The 22,394-nt window shown below is 44.0% G+C and overlaps 1 protein-coding gene across 1 annotated transcript; it reads left to right on the forward strand.

Annotated features, from left to right (window-relative positions):
• Positions 1-19,951: 19,951 nt before the first annotated feature.
• Positions 19,952-20,986, forward strand: TAS2R1 (taste 2 receptor member 1). The gene has a single exon (XM_085001942.1). The coding sequence runs from the start codon at positions 19,967-19,969 to the stop codon at positions 20,864-20,866; it is 900 nt and encodes a 299-aa protein (XP_084858068.1). The 5' UTR covers positions 19,952-19,966; the 3' UTR covers positions 20,867-20,986.
• The last annotated feature ends 1,408 nt before the right edge of the window (positions 20,987-22,394 follow it).

Below are 22,394 nucleotides of genomic sequence, written 5' to 3' on the forward strand. Positions count from 1 at the left end.
TATTCTTTAAAAAATTAAAATGTTTTTTCACCTTACAACCAGTGAATAATGAAAACTTTCTAAAATGAAATATCGACTTAGTCTTTTTTTTTTTGTCTTTTTTTGCCTTTTCTAGGGCCGCTCCCACAGCATATGGAGGTTCCCAGGCTGGGGGTCGAATCAGAGATACAGCTGCCGGCCCACACCACAGCTCACGACAATGCTGGATCCTTAACCCACTGAGCGAGGCCAGGGATCGAATCCGCAACCTTATGGTTCCTAGTCGGATTCGTTAACCACTGTGCCACGACGGGAACTCACCCACTTAGGCTTATAGAGAATAATTTCTTTCTGGTTCTTCCTCATCTTTTAATATTGTTTATTTATTTATTTATTTTTTTGTTCCACAGAAATTCAAGTTATGTAGTTGTATTTGTCAGGCTTTCCTTTAAATATTAAACCTTTAATAATTTAAGACTTTTATTAAGATATAGTTGTCATATAATAAGACTGATACTTTGATGCGCTTGACCACCCTATGCACCTTGTCACCACCTCTGCCATATAAATGTGGAATCCTTCTCTCACCCCAGAAAGTGTCCTCCTCTTCTGGTCCAGTCAGTTCTCTCCACACATCGCGTTCTGACCACAGAACACCACTGTTCTGATACGGAGCACCAGAGATTCCTTTCGCTTATTCTAAAACATCACATAAATGCAAACACACAATGTGCGCTCTCTCCACCCCACATGATGTTTTTGATATTCATCCATGGGGTTACCTGGGACAGTAGTTTGTTCCTTTTAATTCTGAACAGCCATCCATGGCATGATTGTATTTCAGTGTAGTTATCCACTCATCCAAATGTCTTTTGGTGAACATTTGCCTTCTTTCCTATTTTTGGCTGTCATGAAAAAGCTGCTATGAACATTCTTTGTACAAGTCTTCCTGTGGACATACGCCTTATTTCTCTTGGTAAGTAAAGAGATGGGACGTGAAACTGCTGGATCATAGACTATACGTGTGTCTAAATTTATAATAAGCTGACAAACTATCTTCCGGAGGAGTCATATCATTTTCATTCCCACTGCCAAGATATATTGTTCTGCATTTTCACCACTTGCTTCATCTTTAATTAATTTCTATGTAAATTCTGAGACAGTGGGACTCTAATTTCTCTCTCCCTGGGGCTTAGCCACTTATCGCAACAACATTCATCAAATAGCCCATAATCTCTCATTGCTTTAGATATCAAAATGGTTTCATACACACTTTTTTTCTTTTACTGGACTACCCATTTATTCCTTGGTTCGCTGAGGCCAGTGTTCCTCCATTGTAATCACTGACACTTCATAATACCTTTCAATATCTGATAGTGAAGGACACTTCTCTTTACCCTGTTGTTATCGTTGTTCAAAAAGGTCTCTGGCTATTTATTTTCACTTAATCGTCCTTCAAGTTGAGGATTATTTCTTTCAATTTCGATTGTTATTTGTTTATTTATTTATTTTACCTACCAGGAGGTTGTGCAATAATTTTATTTTATTTATTTATTTATTTTTATAATTTTTTTATTTTCCCACTGTACAGCAAGGGGGTCAGGTTATCCTTACATGTATACATCACAATTACATTTTTTCCCCCAGCCTTTCTTCTGTTGCGACATGAGTATCTAGACATAGTTCTCCATGCTATTCAGCAGGATCTCCTTGTAAATCTATTCTAAGTTGTGTCTGATAAGCCCAAGCTCCCGATCCCTCCCACTCCCTCCCCCTCCCATCAGGCAGCCACAAGTCTCTTCTCCAAGTCCATGATTTTCTTTTCTGAGGAGATGTTCATTTGTGCTGGATGTTAGATTCCAGTTATAAGTGATATCATATGGTATTTGTCTTTGTCTTTCTGGCTCATTTCGCTCAGTATGAGATTCTCTAGTTCCATCCATGTTGCTGCAAATGGCATTATGTCATTCTTTTTTATGGCTGAGTAGTATTCCATTGTGTATATATACCACATCTTCCGAATCCAATCATCTGTCGATGGACATTTGGATTGTTTCCATGTCCTGGCTATTGTGAATAGTGCTGCAATGAACATGCGGGTGCACGTGTCTCTTTTAAGTAGAGTTTTGTCCGGACAGATGCCTATAAGTCAAGGAATGATGGAGGAATAGAGAGTAAAATTAAGATATTGTTTTAGCCTTCTCTAAATTTTTGCCTAAAGGAATAACAACTCATTATTATTATTATTATTATTATTTTGTCTTTTTGCCTTTTCTAGGGCCACACCCTCGGCATATGGAGGTTCCGAGGCTAGGGGTCTAATCAGCTGCCCGCCTACACCACAGCCACAGCAACGCCAGATCTGAGCCACGTCTGTGACCTACACCACAGCTCATGGCAAAGCCAGATCCTTAACCCACTAAACGAGGTCAGGGATTGAACCTGCAACCTCATTGTTCCTGGTTGGATTCGTCAACCACTAAGCCACAATGGGAACTCCTCAAAAAATTATTTTTAAGAAACCTATTAGGTGTTATTTCTACATAGCAAGGGCAGGAAGACTTTTTGGTTTTGGTTTTGTTTTAAATTCCACACAGAGCTGAAGTTCAGGAGTCCTTTTAATTAGAACTTCAGGCATTGTGGACATTCCTGTGGAAAGCAGTTTTAAAAGTTCTCAATCTCCTGGAATCTATTTGGAGGAGAATTTCCATTTCCTGCTAATTTGCTCCAGATAAGGTTACAGTGTTCTCAAGGCACACCAGCAAAACTGCCTGCCTGAGCTGTCAGACGCAGACCTCGCTGGCTGTCACCCACTGATGGAGCAAGTCGTTACCCCGAGATCCCGGGACAACCACACAGCTACCCGCAGCCTTACCTTCACGCTCAGAAGTCACCATATGATCACGAAGCTTGGTTTGGGGAGAAAGAGTGATTGTGGCACATATTAAGGAAAGAACAGTGGGACTTTGAATATATGAAAGTAGTTCTTATTCGGGGACGCATTTCAGAGATACTGATTACCATTTAGGACAGTAACTGATGCAGTAACATGTTGTTTCTTTCCTTCACCTGTGCTGGAGGTTAAGATCCTAGGAAATCCAAATAGAAAATAATGAGAGTTAGTGGCCAGGTCGAGAAATTGGAACCCACCTGCCGCGATGGGGGGAATGTAAAATGGTGTGCTGTTGTGGAAAAAGTCTGGCAGTTCTTCAAAAAATGAAAAATAAACTGCCCTATGATCCATCAACTCCACGTCTAGACATACGCCCTAAAGAACTGAAAGCAGAGACAAGAACAGGTCTCTGTACCCCCTCGTTTACAGCAGCATGATGCACAATGGCTAAATGTGAAAGCAGCAGAGATGGAACAGATAAACAAAACGTGGACTGTACACATGACAGAACATCACTCAACCCCGAATGATGAAAATTCTGACCCGAATTACAATGCAGAGGAGCCTAGGAGAAGACGTTATACTACATGAAATGAGCCAATCATGGAAGGACCAGTACTGCATGATTCCCCTCACATGAGGAACTTAGAGAAGTCAAACCCTCAGAGACAGAAAATAGAATAGGGGTGGCCAGGGGCTGAGGGGAGGGGAGGGGAAGTGGTTTAAATGGGTGCAGAGTTTCAGTGTTGCACGATTTAAAAAGTTCTGGAGATGGACAGTGGTGGTGGTTGCGCAAAAATATGAAGGTACTTAATGCCACTGAACTGTACACTTAAAAGTGGTTAAAATAGGAGTTCCCGTCGTGGCGCAGTGGTTAACGAATCCGACTAGGAACCATGAGGTTGCAGATTCGATCCCTGCCCTTGCTCAGTGGGTTAAGGATCTGGCGTTGCCGTGAGCTGTGGTGTAGGTTGCAGATGCGGCTTGGATCCCACGTTGCTGTGGCTCTGGAGCAGGCCAGCGGCTACAACTCTGATTAGACCCCTAGCCTGGGAACCTCCATATGCTGCGGGAGCGGCCCTAGAAAAGGCGAAAAGACAAAAAAAAAAAAAAAAAAAAGTGGTTAAAATGGTAACTTGTATGTCACATATATTTTAGCACAATTTAAATAAATGTTTTAAAATTAATAAAATGAAAAAAAGGTCCTAGGATTTCCAGATTCTAAAAACAAAACAAAACAAACAAACAAAAACCAAGAAACAAAAAAAAACCCTTTGTAAAACAGAAACAAACTCACAGAGTTCAAAACCAATCTTATGGTGAAACCATTGAGGGGACGGAGAAATTGGGAGGGTAAGAATAACATGTACACACTACTACATGAAAGAGATGATTAATGAGACCCTGCGCAGGAAAATCTGCTCAATCATTTGTAATGACCTGTATGGGAAAAAAGAATGGATGTATGTATATATCTGACTGATTCACTTTACTGTGCACCTGAAACTAATACAGCATTGTAAGTCACCTCTACTCCAACAAAATTTTTAAAATTAAAAAATAAATTAAATAAATACATACATAAATAAAACTTTCAGGGCCATTAATTAGTTAGGGTGTGTTAACTGTGAAACAAATAATTCCCAAAATTTGGGTGGCTCGATGCAATAAAAGATTACTTCTCATTCATTTTTCTACCCATAGTGTGATTTGGGCAGCAGGTCCAGTGAGGTAACTGCTCCATGCAGGCATGCAGGGAGCCACATCCTTCCATCACATGGCTGAACCTTCCTCTGGCTCTCTGGAGTTCTCTCTATTCAGCCAGGAAAAGAGGAATAGGATGAGGATGGGGCTTGGGCAGTTTTGTTTTTGTTTTTGTTTAGGGCCGCACCTGTGGCATATGGAGGTTTCCAGGCTAGGGGTCCAGCTGGAGCTGTAGCCACCAGCTTGCACCACAGCCACAGCAATGCCAGATCCAAGCCTTGTCTGCAAGCTACACCACAGCTCTTAGCAATGCTGGATCCTTAACCCACTGAGTGAGGCCAGGAATTGAACCTGCATCCTCATGGATCCTAGTCAGATTCGTTTCTGCTGAGCTATGCTCCTGGGCAGTTATTATAGCCCAGACCTCAGAGAGGTCCACATCCAGTCTGGTGATAGTCCACGGGCCTGAACCCCATCACAGGGAGATACCTCGCACTAGGGACACTAGGAAATGTAGTCCAGCTGTGTGTCCAGAGGAAGAGACGGTCTCATGAGAACTGCAGGTCTCTGCTAGAGACATAGTGCAGAACATAATATGATAAGAAGCTCAGGAATAATCCCAGCCATTAGAATTTTGTGGGATATCAAGTTCCCGTCATGGCATAGTGGAAACAAATCTGACTAGGAACCATGAGGTTACAGGTTCGATTCCTGGCCTCTCTCAGTGGGTTAAGGATATGGTGTTGCCGTGAGCTGTGGTATAGGTTGCAGATGCGGCTTGGATCCTGCATTGCTGTGGCTGTGGTGTGGGCCAGAGTGGTAGCTCCAATTTGATCCCTAGCCTGGGAACCTCCATATGCTTCAAGTGCAGCCCTAAAAAACAAAAACAAAAACAATAACAACCCCTAGCCTAGGAACTTCCATATGCCGTTTCGGTGGCCCTTAAAATTTGTGTGTGTGTGTGTGTGTGTGAAAGATATTTCTTACAGAGAACAGAGAGAGATTATGTCTTCATGATGACACTTCCTTAGCATCATATAGTCATGTGACTGCACATGTAATTTCATTTAAGCCGCATTTTGATATGAAGATCCATTGCTTCGGCATCTGACCTCCAAAATTCCTCCTGCCATTCAGGTGAAGGGACTGAATGGTACTAGTCATTGCCAGGATTGGTTCTAGCTCCTGGATGGGATGGTCCAGAAACCTGATCGGCACAATTGGCACAGATGGGAATATGGAAACCCAGTAGCTCAGGACTCACTGCCAGATTCTAGACAACTTTCCCATCTGTGGTGCAAGCTCTGACAGTCTTGCTTTTTCCCTTTGTGTCAGGCAAGTGCCTGACTCAAGCACTGATGCGAGGCATCGTCTTCAAAGATGGCTAATTCTAGTAACATGGTTGCAGCCTCAGGACTAGATGAGGAGCCAGGCTGCCTCATTTCCCTGAGGCCCCTTTGATTTAGAGCTCCTGGCAGATTTAGATAACCGACCATTTGAGCTACTGGTTTTTTTCCTTCCTGCTCTTAAACTCCCTCTTTTATGTTTTAAATTCACCAATAAAGAGTGAGTCCTTGAAGAATTCCTATCATGGCTCAGCAGTAACAAACCCAAGCAGTATCCATGAGGACGTGGGTTCAATCCCTGGCTTTGCTCAGTGGGTTAAAGGATCCAGCCTTGCCATGAGCTGTGGTGTAGGTCGAAGAAGCGGCTCAGACCCAGCGTGGTGTAGGCCAGCAGCTACAGCTCGGATTCAGCTCCTAGCCAGGGAACTTCCATATGCCGTAGGTGTGGCCCTAAAAAGACAAAAAAATAGTTCCAGAAACCCTAGACCCCCACCCTCCACCCCAATAAAATCAGAACTTCAGGCTCCTGTGTTCTCTCTCCTCTCTACCTTTGACCCTGCTAGGTGGCTCCAGGTGTGTTGTGTAATTTCCAGACGTAAGTAAAATCTCTATTCTTTAAAAGTTTCCGGAAGAGTGTCTGGCAATCATGAGACTGAAGTAGGGGAAGGGACTGAATAGTGTTGATGGTGTGGAGTCAGGAAATCAGATCAGGCCTTTTCGATGGGGTGCCATTTGACTTGAATTAGGAGAGGGCCTGAGTCATGTGACTGTGGAAGAGTGGGCCAGGTGTGGCAAATCCCAGCTACTCAGATGGCAACACTTGCACACCACAGGGTCCACGCTGGCATTTGGTGCCCCATACCCAATAAAAACCAATGCAAAACCAGAGGCACGAAGGTGCGCTGTCTCCAGTATAATGATCTGGTGCGTCGCAGAGGAACCAGGCAACCTGTAGAAATGTCAGCCTGGATCCATCCACTCTACGCAGTTAATCATGCTTGGGATGTGCCCACACACATGCAACTGCTACTTTGCTTTTTCTTCCCATTTGGCCTTTGGTGTTTTCAGTGGCAAACACTGATGCTGGATTTGGTTTTTTGGTTTTTTTGTTTGTTTGTTTGTTTGTTTTTCAAAAAACCCAATGTCTTTAATCTGGAAAAAGAAAAAAAAAAAGAATCCTCTGGTGAAACAGCCTTAAATGAGTCCAGCATGTACAGAATAAGGGTATAATTCTTTCGTTATGTTAGAGTACATTATTTTTTTCTATCATCTTAGCAAATACAAATTCTCTTATGCCTGTACTCTTTGTCTGTAGATGATAGGTAAGAATGGGCTATCTTTAAAACTCTTTCTTAGAAATCACCAAAAATCTTTTATTCCTTTTGTTCCTTATTTTATTTTCCATATGAAAATTTCCAATTGTAGACTGCATAACTGTTTCCATTTGGGTTGTACAATGCTTATAATTAAGTTGGCTTTTTAATTGTGTGTTTACGTGCAGGATATACCTGGTTTCAGATAGGCACATTTGTTAAGTATTCTCAGTTTTAGATTAAAAAAAAATCAATCCCTATTGTCTTTCTCAAAATGCAGATTTTCTCCAAAATGAGGGATATTTGCTGTTCTGTGGGTTATGAGTCTAATTTTACTTTAATAAAATTTTCCTTTGCTTGAAGGTATTGACAAGAGTGGATGCAGTTTGCATATTTTGACCTCTTAAATCACAAATGCAAAACAAATGTAAATGTGGCTCCACTTTTAATATACTTTTGCATAGGCAGGATAACTTGCTAGAACATGCATGTGCATATTTGTGTTTCATTAAAAATTCATATTTGAAATAGAATTTGCCCTAGGACATGTGACTGCTGACTTTTGATTGAATTATAGGAAACTGGGAAAATAGAAGCCAGTCAAGTTACATTGGTACTTTGGAAAGATAACATGTAGCTTGAGTAGCCCTGAGACTCTCCACTGAGGTTATAACATTGGAATAAGCAAGCTTCTGGACAGATCTTTTGCAAATTCTCCCAACTCTTGTTAACTATCACATTTATCTATGTGACATTTGCCATATTATGGCCTCTAAAAGAAAATAGCCAGAAGCAACTTACTTCAAATGCAATCGCAAACAGGTTTTTTTCTTTTTTTGGGGGGTAGATATGTTAACCATACTTCTTCTTCCTGACATTGCTAATGAAGCATATGAGTAAATACATAGCACCGTATTTGCCCAGGAAGTTATTTGTTCAATGGACAAAGAAATAAGTGAAATATCAAAGATCCGGGTGTGCCAAGGTGTGTGGTAGATTTGCTAAATGAAGTAGTAGATCTTTAAGAGAACTTTCAGTTGTAAAATAATTTCTACACTGCTTTGGTCAAGTCCATTTTTGTGGATGACCCTCAGAATTAAGCAGGGAGAGTTCCCATTGTGGTTCAGTGGTAATGAACCTGACCAGGATCCATGAGGAGGCAGGTTCGAACTCTGGCCTTGCTCAGTGGGTTAAGGATCCGGCGTTGCCATGAACTCTGGTGTAGGTCCTGGACGTGGCTCAGATCTGGCATTGCTGTGGCTGTGGCTGTGGCATGGGCCAGCAGCTGCAGCTCCTATTCAACCCCTAGCCTGGGAACTTCCATATGCCTCGAGTGTGGCCCTAAAAAGCAAAAAAAAAAAAAAAAGGAATTAAGCAGAATTAAGCAGGTGTTTCTAGCTCCCGAGAATGCGGACCTTACAGCAAACCCACCATCAGAACCATAAGATAAAAGAGTTTTAACCAAGAGTCAGGAGTGAGCTGATGGAGACAGGGCTTTGCAGAGAAAAGCCAGCGAGGACATCCTTCAAGGACACCTTGGTGCTGATGCTGCCCCCTCCCTCTCTATGAGAGCATGGCCTTGCTGGGGTTGAATCAGGCTAGAGACCCAGAGATGTCCCAGATGTTACTGGGCATAGATCATTGGCATAGCTTCCTCCCATATGGTGCTACAAGTCCCTAGCAAAGAAGGCAGAGTGGTCAAAAGAAATTGAGGTCTTCATTTTGTAAGATCCTGCTTTGCAAAGAATGTGTCATTCCTCACCTCTGTTCACCCACTAGTAGTGAGTACAGGGCTAGTGAGACCTGGCTGAGGTAGGGCCTCTGCTTCTGCTTGGGGCCCATCGTGTCTCCCAAGGCCCAGTGCTTGGGCACGTCATCTAACCTCACAGAGGGTCTGGTCATGGCCTCTTCCTGTCACACTTCAGCCCACCTGAAGTGATGCTGGAGCAGTGCAGGCCACTTCTGCTGGAGATCTGCTAGATTATCTGGTGGGGGAAAGAGGCATGAAAGTAGATTTCATAAGTCAGACTTCAACATGGTTAGAAACTAACATGGGGTCTAAATGCCTGTTCCCAGCAATCTGGGTCAACAGGAGAGATTTGCGCTGCATCAATTAGCAGCTCATGTGATTGAGGTCATAGTCTTCCCTCCCGTGTTGTGCTGTTCGCCTTCCTCCCGCCCTCCAGATCGCTGTGAATCCACAGTCAGGTTTGCTTTCTCTGTTTTAGATCAAAGCATCATATATTCTGAATGTATCTAACAACAGTTACTTTTGCAGTAGATTTGGTCTCATCCTGTTTTTATAGCCAAAATGGCTTATTTCTTGATCGTGTGAATTCTTAGCAGGAAGTAAGTCTTGTAAGTCGCTGTGTTAAGTCAGAACTAGAAAAAAAAAAAAATTCAGCTCAACCCAGCAAAATCCCTACTCCTGATTGTTAATGTTATCCAGATGTTATCCAGATCTCCTCCGCCGCAGTAGAATAGAGGACTATCTAAAACATGTTTTGTGCCAGACAGGAAGAGTAGGTTTTAAAAATTGGTATTATCAATTTGACTCTAACAAGACAACATTCAGACTGGTGGATAACTGAGGAAGGAAAATATTTCATAAAATGAAACTTCTCTACCCTCATTTATTCTGTATGTAGGGAGCCTGAAATGCACAGGATGAGAATTAATGACTACAGAAAATTTTAGCGGAAATGAATCCGACTAGGAGCCATGCGGTGGCGAGTTTGATCCCTGGCCTCGCTCAGTGGGTTAAGGATCCAGCGGCGTTGCCATGACCTGTGGTGTAGGTCGCAGACGCAGCTGGGATTTGGTGTTGCTGTGGCTGTGGCGTAGACTGGTGGCTATAGCTCTGATTGGACCCCTGGCCTGGGAACCTCCATATGCCGTGGGTGTGGCCCTAAAAAGACAAAAAGAAAATTATAACAAAAGGTGGCTTTTGGGTTTCCATCTCTAATATACTACCTTTGCTATTTAAATGAAGTTGGACCAACTTTATTTTGTGAATGGCTGAAGAGTCTTGGGTACCATGTTGAGTGTTCTTATGTTGAGTGTTCTTTTTTTCCCCTCAAATTTTGAAAAAGGGACAGCAAGCTCCAGTGTCTACACTTTGCAGTCAACATTGGTGGAATACAGGCATTTGTATGTGGGGTTTGCACATCTCTCCCCCAAAACATGGTCACTGGTCATTCCTTGGGAAGGCCATAGTCCCCGTGTCCCATCCACCCATATCCTGCCATTATTCCATCCTGTTCCCATAAAGGCTGCACTAGCCGCAGCAGCTACTCTTCTAGAATCCAGTATCTGACTATTCCCTGGAACAAGTCACAGGGAATTATACATCTTTTCTGGAATTGTACTTTCTTTTTCTTCTTACAATAAGGGGTTGTCCCAAATAAGCACTAATATCATTTGCAGATCTATTGTGATATGGTTCTGTATTAAATTAACTGTATTGCATTCAGGAAGTCAAGTTCATGGTTTTTTCACTTCCTCTGAATCAGTGAGATTCACTCTATTTCCTAGTGACAGATCTTACCCTTCATCTCTCATTTGTCCCACAAATGTTCACAAAAAGAGGATGCTAGATAACGGTGGTAGATGGAGCCATATTCTCTGCCATAGGAGAAACATGACATAGATGATGTGATACTTTCACTAGCAACACCTCCCTAAACCTGAGAAGCTTTGTTCATTTTCCCCCATTGTTGTTCCTTTGGATGTTTATAGGGTGTCACCATGTGTATCCGCACACATACATCTATTCTTGGATGCAGGGGATAGAACCAGTATCCCCAAGCCACATGAAGTGGGAGACCATGAAGCCTGGTCCAGCAGCTGGGGAGATGAGATAAGGAGTAACAATATGGGCCTTCCAGAAGTTGTCAACATTTTGTCTGGAGGAGCCTGTCTTAGTGGGAGAAGGAGAAATAAGCCTTTATTCATGAAAACCCAGAATGCCCCGTCCTGCCATTTCATGGCAATTCCTAAGTAATAATCCTTTCTTTAAGGAGCAGGAAAAAGAGGTTTGGCTTCTAGGCTAAAAGGGAACCATTCAAGATCGGACTAGGGCAGAAATGGAGCTGTTTCAAGACGACCTTTGCACCCCTTCATCCGTGTGCCCAATCTGATTGTTATAAGCAATAGCTACGTTGATGCATTTTAAGGTCTCTTGGACCACACATCCTCTGGACAAATTATGCCCATTCAGTGCACAATTTTGTTGGTAGTCTATGCGGTGTGGAGGGAATAAAACTTCTAATGTCCATGAGGTAATGCTATGCTTTGTAAACTCTTCCCATGGCACAATAAGACTCTGAGCTGTTTGAGTGAGTTGGTGATGAGGAACGAATCATTAAATATATACAGAAACCCCCCAAAATAATTTTTAGGCATGAATAAAGAAGATGTGGTACATAAATACAATGGAAATACTCTCAGCTAGAAAAAAGAATGAAATAATGCCATTTGTAGCAACATGGATGGACCTAGAGATTGTCATACTAAGTGAAGTAAGTCAGAGAAAAATATCATACAGTATCACTTCTATGTGGAATCTAATAAAAATGCTGCAAAAGAACTTGTTTATAAAACAGAAACAAACACAGATTTCAAAATCAAATTTATGGCTACCAAAGCGGAAACCATGAGGGGGGATTATTAGGATGCTGGGATTAACATAGATACACAACTATATATAAAATGGATAACTGAAAAGAATCTGCTGTATAGCACAGGGAAATCTACTCAATTTTCTGTAATAACCTATATGGGAAAGTCTGAACAAGAATGGATATATGTATATGTATAACTGATTCACTTTGCTGTACACCTGAAACTAATACAATATTCTAAGTCAGCTATACTCCAAAAAAGTTTTTTTTAAAGATTTTTGTATTTTTTTCTAAACAACTCTCCTACAAATAAGTTTTAAAAAAAAAAAAAAGAAACATGAATTTAGTGATTAGAGCATTCCATGCTCAATTTAGAGATCATGGATTGGGCCTTAGGTCTGTCACTAAATGACTGACTGTAGGCAGGTCACTTCTCTGGCTCCCAATTCCCAAATGTGAAAAATGAAAAGCGTGTCTCTGCTGGTCTCTGTAGCCCACAGCTGTTGTATTATAGTACACCCAATGTGAGAAACACCTACCTCAAGCTTGCTTCAGCAAAAACTGGGAATTTAAAGATTCATTTAAATGTCAAGGGCAATGGTAAACGAGGGCTGACTCTGGGGGCTAATGAGTTCTGAGCACTGGTCTTGCTCTCTCTTCTCTGGACACTGACGTTCTCTGCGCAGAATCTGCTGTCAGGCAGGTTCCAGTCCTCCCTCATGGTGGCAAGATGGCTGCCAGCAACTTCAGCAAGCATCCTGTTTCCAACAGAGAGGCTCATTTTGCCCCACCTGCTCAATCAAAACTTCTGGGACTTCTTCAATTTGATGAATTTGGACCTCTTGCTCATCCCTGAATGGATCTCCCCCAGGCAGGTGAGTGGTGAACGCTTACACTTGGTCATGTGATTCTTCCTGGATTCGAAGATGAGGACAGCACCAAATAAGAAACATAAACAAGGACGGAGGGGAGATGGTTCCTCCCAAGAAAGTCAGGGTGAAGACGAGGCAATGAAAGCTGGGCAGGCAAAAAGTAGCGGTTGTCCAACATTCCTGCCTAAACCACTGAAAGGCCTTTTCACTACCATTGAGTGGTAACACGGGAGGCAGTGATGCTGAATGGATGAGAACGAAGATAATATTTAACATCAGAATTTGGTCCACAACTGGGAAATGCTACATTTTAACTGCATGACTGGGGGCAGTTTCCAATCCTCTGTGAACCTCGATTTAATCATCTCTAAAGTGAAGATAATGTTGATTTCATAGAGTTGTCAGGAAGGCAAATTGAAACCGTGTCTGTCAAATGTTTAGCATATTAAGCGCTAAAGAAACCATAAGGATTCTGCCCTTTCTCCAAAGCCTCTGGCCTCAGATTCTTTCACTGCGGATTCTTTCCATTCACCAGAAAAGAGATGATTCCCATGCAATTTAAATTGTTCTGGTGCATAGCAAATAAAAAAAAAGCTTAACAATTTTTTGATAAATCTAGCATTAACGTGGATAATCCAATTCATCAAAGATGGCACCAGAAAAATCTCCAGAACAACCTTCCTCGTGAATAAAGGAATAATAGTTCTAAATTAAACAGCAGATCGAATCAGCCGTGTATATTGGCTCCCATGACTAGTGGGATTGTCTTCAGGGAAGCAAGCATTAACTCACAAACTCTACTCTCCTCATGCTTCCTTCCGGATGGGACAACTGGAGTGACGTCGGCGCAAAAAATAATTTCTTTATAGTGCTCAGACACTCCAGTTGGCAATCCCTTCCTTCCCTACCTCATCTTGTCCAGCCTCATGGCTTTAAATACCGTCTATGTCAAAGTAAATTCCAAGGGCATATTTTGAACCCTCGTGGCGCCCCAGAATTCCAAATTTATCACCCACTGCTTAATCACATTTCTTCCTGGAGTTGGCACCTCAGGCTGAACATGCCTGCAGCAGAGCTCTCGATTTTAACTTCCTTCCAAGCTTCCCTTCTTGAAAAACGGCACCATGGATCACCAGTGGGGCATGCCAACGACCTGAAAGTATTTTCGAATTCTCTCTTCCCCTCACTCCCCCTATTCAAAGCCACCTGAAATCCCTGCAGGGTTCCACATCCAGAGACTTCTTTCCACCCTCTTCTACCAGTCTAATCTAAGGCCAAAGCACCCCTGGCCGAGTCCATGGCAACAGCCTTCACACCGGTCTTTCTGGGCCCGTTCTAGCTCTGTCCTGACCCCTGAGTCTGTCCTCCAGAGTGAGTGCTTTTCTTTTTTCTTCTCTTCCCTTTTCTTTTTTAGAGTAGTCGGGGCAAATGTTTTAGACCATCGATCTGATTAGGACACATCCTTCCCCTGCACCCACCCCACCATTACACTAATCACACACACTCACACACACAGACACTCATACACGCACACAGCTTGGCTATGGCTTACCATCACTTTGAGGCTGTAACCTAGTCCTTACTGTGGTCCAAAGCCCTCCTCGGTCTGGCCACGCCTGCCCCTCTGTTCTCCTCTCCTTCCGCCTTTGCTCATGCTGCTCTAGGCACCTCGAGATTTAGGCATTTGTTTTTCTGGAGCACTTAAGCTCTGGTTTTTTTTGTTTGTTTGTTTGTTTGTTTGTTTTGTCTTTTGTCTTTTTGTTGTTGTTGTTGTTGTTGTTGCTATTTCTTGGGCCGCTCCCGAGGCATATGGAGGTTCCCAGGCTAGGGGTCGAATCGGAGCCATAGCCGCTGGCCTACGCCAGAGCCACAGCAACATGGGATCCAAGCCGCGTCTGCAACCTACACCACAGCTCACGGCAACGCCGGATCGTTAACCCACTGAGCAAGGGCAGGGACCGAACCCGCAACCTCATGGTTCCTAGTCAGATTCGTTAACCACTGCGCCACGACGGGAACTCCTGTTTTTTGTTTTTTGTTTTATTCAAGGGAGCATTTCTATCACCTGCTCTGTCCACTTGGCCTGCTCATCCCTTAGATAGCTGTGGACAATTCCTTCCTATTCAGTTCAATGATCACCTCCCCTCTGGAGGACTCTGCCTTCCCTGACCATGCTCTCTGACACCGAACCTCTCTTTACATTATCTGGACGTATTTCTTTCTTTCTTTACTTTATTGCTTAATTTGTTTAATTCTTATCTTTCCCACTAAATGTAATATCCAAGATGGCGGAGACTTTGTCTTGTTCATCACACGTGCTCTGTACCTAGAACAGCGCCTAGTCTGTAAGACACACCGTAAATATGCGTGGACACGTGGAGGGAAGGTAGGAGAGAGGAAGGGAGAAGGGAGTGAGGGGAGAGGGTGGGAGGGAGGAAGAGGGAAGGATGGAGACCGGAAGGGAGAAGGGAGGGAAGAGGCAAGGGCGCATCTGAGATTCCCCAGCTCGGTTGAGAGCTGAAGGCAGAACTGAGAACTCGAGATTATTTGTGTGATGGAAGGGCAGCATCTCTTTCCTCATTGTAACTAACAAGGGATTCTTGCTTGTAAAAGCACTTTGCGTTCTTTACGTGTAAGACTTCAATTCAGTGTATTACATTGCTCCATTATTCTATTTGCTGCGATGCAAGTAAATTTCATCACATTGAGAGAGTGAGGAGAAGCACAGAAATACATTACCAGGATAAATAGAGCAGAGACCGGACAAGCATCTGGGAGTGACCTGAATACTAAAGACAGCAATTTTAGTCCAAAAGATCAACTGCAAATGCAAGTGGAGAGAAGCAAATGAATGAATGTGAAGAATTATTACTCTGAAAGGGTCTGGAGTTTTGTGTGTTTTTTTTTTTTTTAACCAACATGGTGTGAGTTTTAGACAGAATAAATTCCATATAGGCTTCACAAAGGCTGAACTCTTCTACGGGGAAGGTTCAGAAGGGATGTCAGCACTAGTTTGCCCAGACTCTCTCTCTTTCTTATTTGAGCGATCTTATAAAATATTCCATAATGTTAATACAGATGCAGGTTCCTTAAAGCAGGAATGGTTCCCTTGATGATGAAGTGGGAAGACCCACTTGGGAAAGGTATTAACACCATCGCCCAGTCTCTCGATGAGTCTAATCCCAGAGTAAATGTGCGTGTTTCGCTGGATCATAATAGCCTCCTACCTGGTGAGAAGCTTGCGGGTGTCCATCTGACTGCCTGTGAAAAAAACCACCCTTTCTTTGGAGGAGCTGAATGATTTGAATATAAATAAGCAACTCTTTCCGCCTGTCAGTTACCTCAAGAATATTTAGCATTGTTTCCTTTAATGACTGCTCATTACAGATGAGTGCCGGCGAGCAGACTTAATCAGGGTAATACGGGGTAATCATCACGTGAATTTCTCCACATCAGGATTTGTTCCATCTGTTCCGAGCCATTTGTCCATGGAAAACTGTCACCATTCCAAGCTGATGACTGACAGGTGAGGCCAGCCCTGTACGTTTCTCATCGCAGAGTCAGAAATTCTCTGAGGTGTCCTTCTCACTAAACCAAATGGCTTCACAGACACAAAGAGGGTCTATACGCAGGACCCTCTATTTGGTTTGTTGCGGCGCTCATTAAAATACTTAGCTCACCCTCGCTTAGTACAAGAGCATGACCAACAGCCATGGTTATCTTGATTGATGGGATGGAATCTGGGGGGAGGCAGGACAAGGCACCCTTGGAGGTTCTGAATCAGCCCTGAAAATGGGGCATTGGTCCAGCAGCCCCTTGAATGCCGCGTTCCTGTGGACAGGCAGCCCTATCCCTCCATCCTTCCGTGGAACACGTGCGCCACGTCTCAGGCGAGTCGGTGGCACTTGTCCAGGAAGGACATGCCTTCAGCAGCCTCGGTGTGGGTGCACTGAAGAGATTGGTGAAGGAAATTATTAAATGAAAAGAAGTGTAGCTTAAGCCTCATGAATTTTTATTTTTCACGCCATGGGATTCCCGCGTCAGAAAACCTGTTCTACATGAAATAAAGTCTTCTATGAAAAATTGCTTCTGCTCCCCAAGCTGCTGCTCACAAAAGTCGTAATAGAATATTTGAGAACCAAATACCCCCTCCAGATGCTTGAATCCAAAAAGGAAACAGCATGCTAATGAGTCAAATTGAGGGGTGCAGTGCTTTCTTCCGAGTGTGTGGTGTGCTGTGCATCATCTCTGCTGGTCGACCGTGGGTGCTGAGCGCCTCCTTTGGCTCCGCTAGACTCAGAACAGAATCCCCTTCCCTGTCTCCCCCTTTGGTGTGACGGTGACTTTTGGGCATAACTGAAGTGCACAGGCCATGCTGAAGGGGTCACCACGGAAACGTCATGGTGACACTGGGGCCACGAAAAAGAGGCTAATGGGGGTCCCGTGACCTGCTGTCTCTAGGAATGGAGAATTAGAAAACAAAAGCTCTCTTTCAAAGAGATTTTGTAATGTTTATTTCTTTCCTTTGCTATGAAAACCCTTTTCCAATGGAGGTTGGTTCTACTTTAAAATGTACCATCTGCCAAACATCGAAAGGGTGAATGAATTCTGGGATGAGAAGAAAACCCAGATACGTCCTCACGGAGAGGAATCTGCGGGGCGTGAGGTTGGGGCGGAAACAGCACTTGCAGACAAAGCACAGGGGCAACGCCAGAGGTTTGATGGAGAAACTTTTGGGGAGTTCTCGGCTTCCTTACTTCATAGGTGGATGCCCTGCTGTGTCCACTTTTCCAGCCTGCAGAGTGTAAAATCAGAAAGCTTCTAGTGCTTTTTTCTTTCCACCTGAGGGAGAAGGACAAGGAGGATCCTGATCCTCATGCTTGGATCTGAGTCTGTTTTGACAGGACCCACTCATGGAAGACGTGCCTGGCCGTTCCTGACATGGAACTGAAGTTGTGATGAGAACAAAGTCGCGTCGCATGTGGCACAGGCATTGCATATTCAGAGAAGAAGAATAAAGAAACTTACGCATCTCCTCTTGGCACTGGTGGCTTCATGTGATTTCCCTTCCAGTTTTCCAGAGGTGAGGTTCATCACTTTTGACCGCTTTGGACAAAGGAACACGTATCCATAAGGACCTTTGCCTCGTTGGGGACTCTGCTGGGGCCGTTTTGATCAAGTGGTGGATTGGAAGAGCTTCAGTTCTACAAATATTTAATCCATGGCTCCCCACGTTGTGCTGTGGTGGTGAATTGTCCAAATAACTAGTTTTGGGTCATACCATGCAAGGTGGCTGGCTCCGCCTTTAGTTTCTGAGCACCTTGAGGACAGAAGCTGTTGTAGCCAGGTTTGTCCCTGCAGTGATGGGACAGGGGTCTTCAATGTGGGGGAGGAGGGTTCTGTCACTCAGGGCACATTCGGCAGTGACTGGAAACATTTCAGGCTGTCACACCTGAAAGTGGGTGTACTGCTGCTTCTAGTGCTCAGAGGCTGGGGTGCTGCTAGACGTGTTACACTGCCCAGGCCATCACCAGCCACACCCGGCCCCAATGTCAACCGTGTCCAGGTTGAGAAAACCTGGTTTAGCATAACACCTGCGCAGAATACATTTCGATACACACTCATTTCATTTTTCCAAAAGTAGTCTGTTAGTTAAAAATGACAAACGGAATCAGCCCACTTTTACCGTTTTGTTTTCCCCGGAACAGACAGCTCATGTCGTAATATTCTCGTAGTCCTGAAAAAATCGTAGGCAAAAGATTTCAAGCCCTGATGCTCACAGTGTGGCTCTGTGGGTTAGGAACCCGACTAGAATCCCTGCGGATGGGGATCGGAATCCCTGACCTCCATCAGTGGGTTAAACATCAGGTGTTGCCACAGGCGGTGGCATAGGTTGCAGATGTGACTCAGATCCCACGTTGCTGTGAGCTGTGGGGTAGGTCGCAGACAAGGCTCAGATCTGGCATTGCGGTGACTGTGGTTTAGGCCTCACCTGCAGCTCCAATTTGACCCGTAGCCCGGGAACTTCCACATGCCACAGGTACAGCCGTAAAAAGACCAGAAAAAAAAAAAAAAAGATTTCAAGCCCTGCAGATGGTTGGTCCCTGGTGGGAATGGCACTGAATAGTTCTTGTTTTCTTGTGTATGTTCTTCCTTTAAGCTTTGAACCTATTGTGTGCACATAGACACAAGCCTAGTTATGTTGCTACTGTATTTTGTTAATGCTTTGTGTTCGATCACATGTTTTTGTTTTTGTCTTTTTGTCTTTTTAGGGCCGCACCCACAGCATATGGAGGTTCCCAGGGGTCCAATTGGAGCTGTAGCCACCGGCCTACACCACAGCCACAGCAACGCCAGATCCGAGCCGCATCTGCGACCAACACTACAGGTCACGACAATGTCGGATCCTTAACCCACTAAGCAAGGCCAGGGATCAAACCGGCAAACTCATGGTTCCTAGTCGGATTCGTTTCTGCTGTGCCACAACAGGAACTCCTATCACGTATGTTTTATTATGTAACTTTTAAATGTTAAGTGGTCCTAAATTGCTCAACCTTTGCAATCAGAGAACTACTACCAAGGAGTCTTACGTTGCTGATTGTACTGCATCGTTAGAGCAGAGGACTCTAAGTGATGGTTTCCAATAAGAGTCCCCCTGCCCCCCAAAAATAATAATAAATAAGGAGTTCCCTGGTGGCCTAGTGGTTACAGGATCCAGCATTGTCACTGCTGTGGCTCGGATTTGATCCCTGGCCCAGGAACTGCTGTATGTTGAGCATGTGACCAAAAAGAAAGAAGTAACAAACAAACAAACAGTTGGGGGTGGGGGAGTTTTCTGCAAAGTACGCCTCGTTAAGTAGAATCACACCTGTGGGCATTATTAAACCTTCACAGTAGAGGTGAAGGGCTGAGGCATTTCCATTGATTTAGTAGAGGAGCCCTTCTCCCAGCCCTGAAGGTGTCTGATTCCACCATTTGCTTATGATGAAGCTGAAAGCTACGCAGACCTGGAAAATGCAAATGCCATCCCTAAGAAGCAAATCCTCGCCAGAGTATCTCTTTCTTATTTGACTGTCCTGGAATTACATCGAGATATAAGCAAATGTCTGCCATCTTCCCACCCCACTGCCCTTACTGTTTGAGTTATGTCCCCCAGAGGGTTCTAATCTAGTTGAAGAATCATAGAAAACTTGAATAATCCAAACTATCCACAGATCTGAATTTTTTTCTCCTCGAAATGCTGGCGTCTCACCACACTGGCTACCTTCTGTTGGCAGTGATACAGTTTCTCATCGGGGTTTTAGTCAATGGTACCATTGTGGTTGTGAACGGCATTGACCTGATCCAACGGAGAAAGCTGAACCCGCTGGCTCTCCTTATCTCCTGCCTGGCGATTTCCAGGATTGGTCTTCAGTTTGTCCTTTTTTGCGCTACCCTGGCTGGTCTTTCCTTGATCGGATTCCTCCAACTTGCTGAGAGGCCTGCAATTTTCCTCTTTGTCAATGAATCGGGACTTTGGTTTGCCACATGGCTGAGTGTTTTCTACTGTGCCAAGATTGCCACCATCCCTCACCCAATCTTCTCATGGTTGAAGATGAGGATATCCAGGTTGGTCCCTTGGCTGATTCTGGGGTCCCTGGTATATGCATTTAGCATATCTGTTTTCCAGAGCAAACGTAAATGGATATTTTCCAAAGAAGACCTCCTGGCCCTTCTGTCCCCAAATGCAACAAATCCCTTCAAAGAAATGCCTCCTTTAAAGTTGGCCTTTCTTTCCATTGAGCTTGGCTTGCCATTACTTATCTTCCTTATTTCTGTTGTGCTCTTAATATATTCCCTGGGGAGACACACGCAGCAGATGAGAAACACAGCGATGGGCCCCAGGGGCCCTCGCACCCGTGTGCACGTCAGCGCCCTTCTCTCCATCCTGGTCTTCCTGGGTCTCTACGTCTGCCACTACACGGCAGCAGTTTTGTTCTTTTTTCAAATTTTCAAACTTTCAAGCCTCAGATATTTCTTCTGCCTCTTGGTGATTGGTTCCTACCACACTGGACACTCTGTTAACTTAATTTTAGGAAATCCTAAACTGAAGCAGATTGGGAAGAAGTTGCTCCTGCACAGGAAGTGCTGTCAGTGATCCAGAACTTTGGTCTCTTCAAAGAATGGGCAGTGCGTTAGCACACCCCAGCCCAGCAAAGATGTCCCTTCATCAACACACAGAACATCATCCAAAGACTGTTTGTCCAACCTGAGATGTGTTTATGGATTTGCTCCTTTTTCAAAGGGTTACACTGACTTTCAAATAAACACCACGTGTTGCTGGATTACATCCATGTCCGCATCCTCGCTGAGACCTTGCAGTCTCATCTTGCAAGATGATAGCTAATTGGGGAAGACTGGATAAGCCGAACAGGGATCTTCCTTCATGATTTCTTACAACTGCATGTGAATCTACAATGATGTCAAAATCTTAAAAAGTCTAAAGGAAAAGAAAAGCACGTTCAAACTCGTGATGTCAGAAGGGTGCACCAATGTCGTAGGTACCCCATTCTTAGATGATTTATCCTGCCCTAAAGGGCTGACTGCTCATGTCTTGTCTACCTGGATATTATTTCTGCTCTGTTTGTTAGAGTCACAGACATAAATCCATTTTTCCTCATCAGATCAGAGAGGAAGCCGAAGACAGGCAGGTCTTTTCTGCCCTTGTAAGCAGATTCACCTGCTCCATACTGCCAAGATCCTAGATGCCATGGTGACGTGTCCCATCAACTGATAGAAAGGCAGACAGGTGGAAGAGGAAGAGGAATCCATTCTCCCTCATTGGACACACTGAACAGACAATAGCTTGCAAAGCTATTTCATTCGGAATGTGTGGGCTCAGCTTTGGGACCCTTTCAAAGGATGGTGGCAATGTGGAACTCCTAGCATGTTGCATGTCTTCCCAACGAAGCAACATCAGTTGGTGGGTGGGCTGGGGGTGTCTCCATCTGCTTGAAATCACAAATGCATTTTCCATTTGGCTGATGATGTGGGATGTTAAGAAGTATATCTATTATTTGTAAACCAACTTCAGAACCCTCTTGCTTCCAGGAAACAAAAGCTCTTTCTCATTTTGGCTATAGCCTCTAGTTCATGTGTGATGATAGAAAATGTGTTTAGGTTTGGGTTTGCCAATCGCCAGTAATGTGGGTCCCCATATAGGTTTACAAACCCATGACAGGCAGGCCTGGTTGTATTAAACGGAGGTCTCTGCTTCGGAAGAGCCAGGAAAGTAGTATTCAGCTTCTTGGGTGTGGGAAAGCTCTGAGCCTACTCCCTCTTCCCACAGAGGAAGGAGCCAAAATAATCTGCTTCATTGTCCTGCTATTCTGTTTTCCCATGTCCCAGTAGGTGGGAAGATTTCTAGCTAATTGTGCACTCAGGTGGCCAGCTCTGGGAAGAGCAGTTGTGTCCTGGAGGCGGTGATTGCGCCTACTTTGGGAGGGGACAGCCCTTTCATTTTCTGTACATCTCAAGTTCAGATGCTCTCTCTTTCAATCACGGTATATAGACTTGTAAGTGGAGAGAGGGAGAGTCGGAGCTATTTCAGATATTCAGTGGAAAACTCGTAAATATATAGTTTTCATGTGTGTGTGTGTGTGTGTGTGTGTGTGTGTGTCTACTCA

Source organism: Sus scrofa, chromosome 16 (assembly GCF_054392235.1).
Source record: "Sus scrofa isolate SSC_HxYL_T2T_F1_AM1 chromosome 16, Sscrofa_HxYL_maternal_Yorkshire_Landrace_v2.0, whole genome shotgun sequence".
In the NCBI taxonomy this organism is placed as follows: Eukaryota; Metazoa; Chordata; class Mammalia; order Artiodactyla; family Suidae; genus Sus; species Sus scrofa.

Excerpts from the sequence above, each read along its gene's own strand:
- TAS2R1 (XM_085001942.1), top strand. The coding sequence starts at position 19,967 with ATGCTGGCGTCTCACCACACTGGCTACCTTCTGTTGGCAGTGATACAG.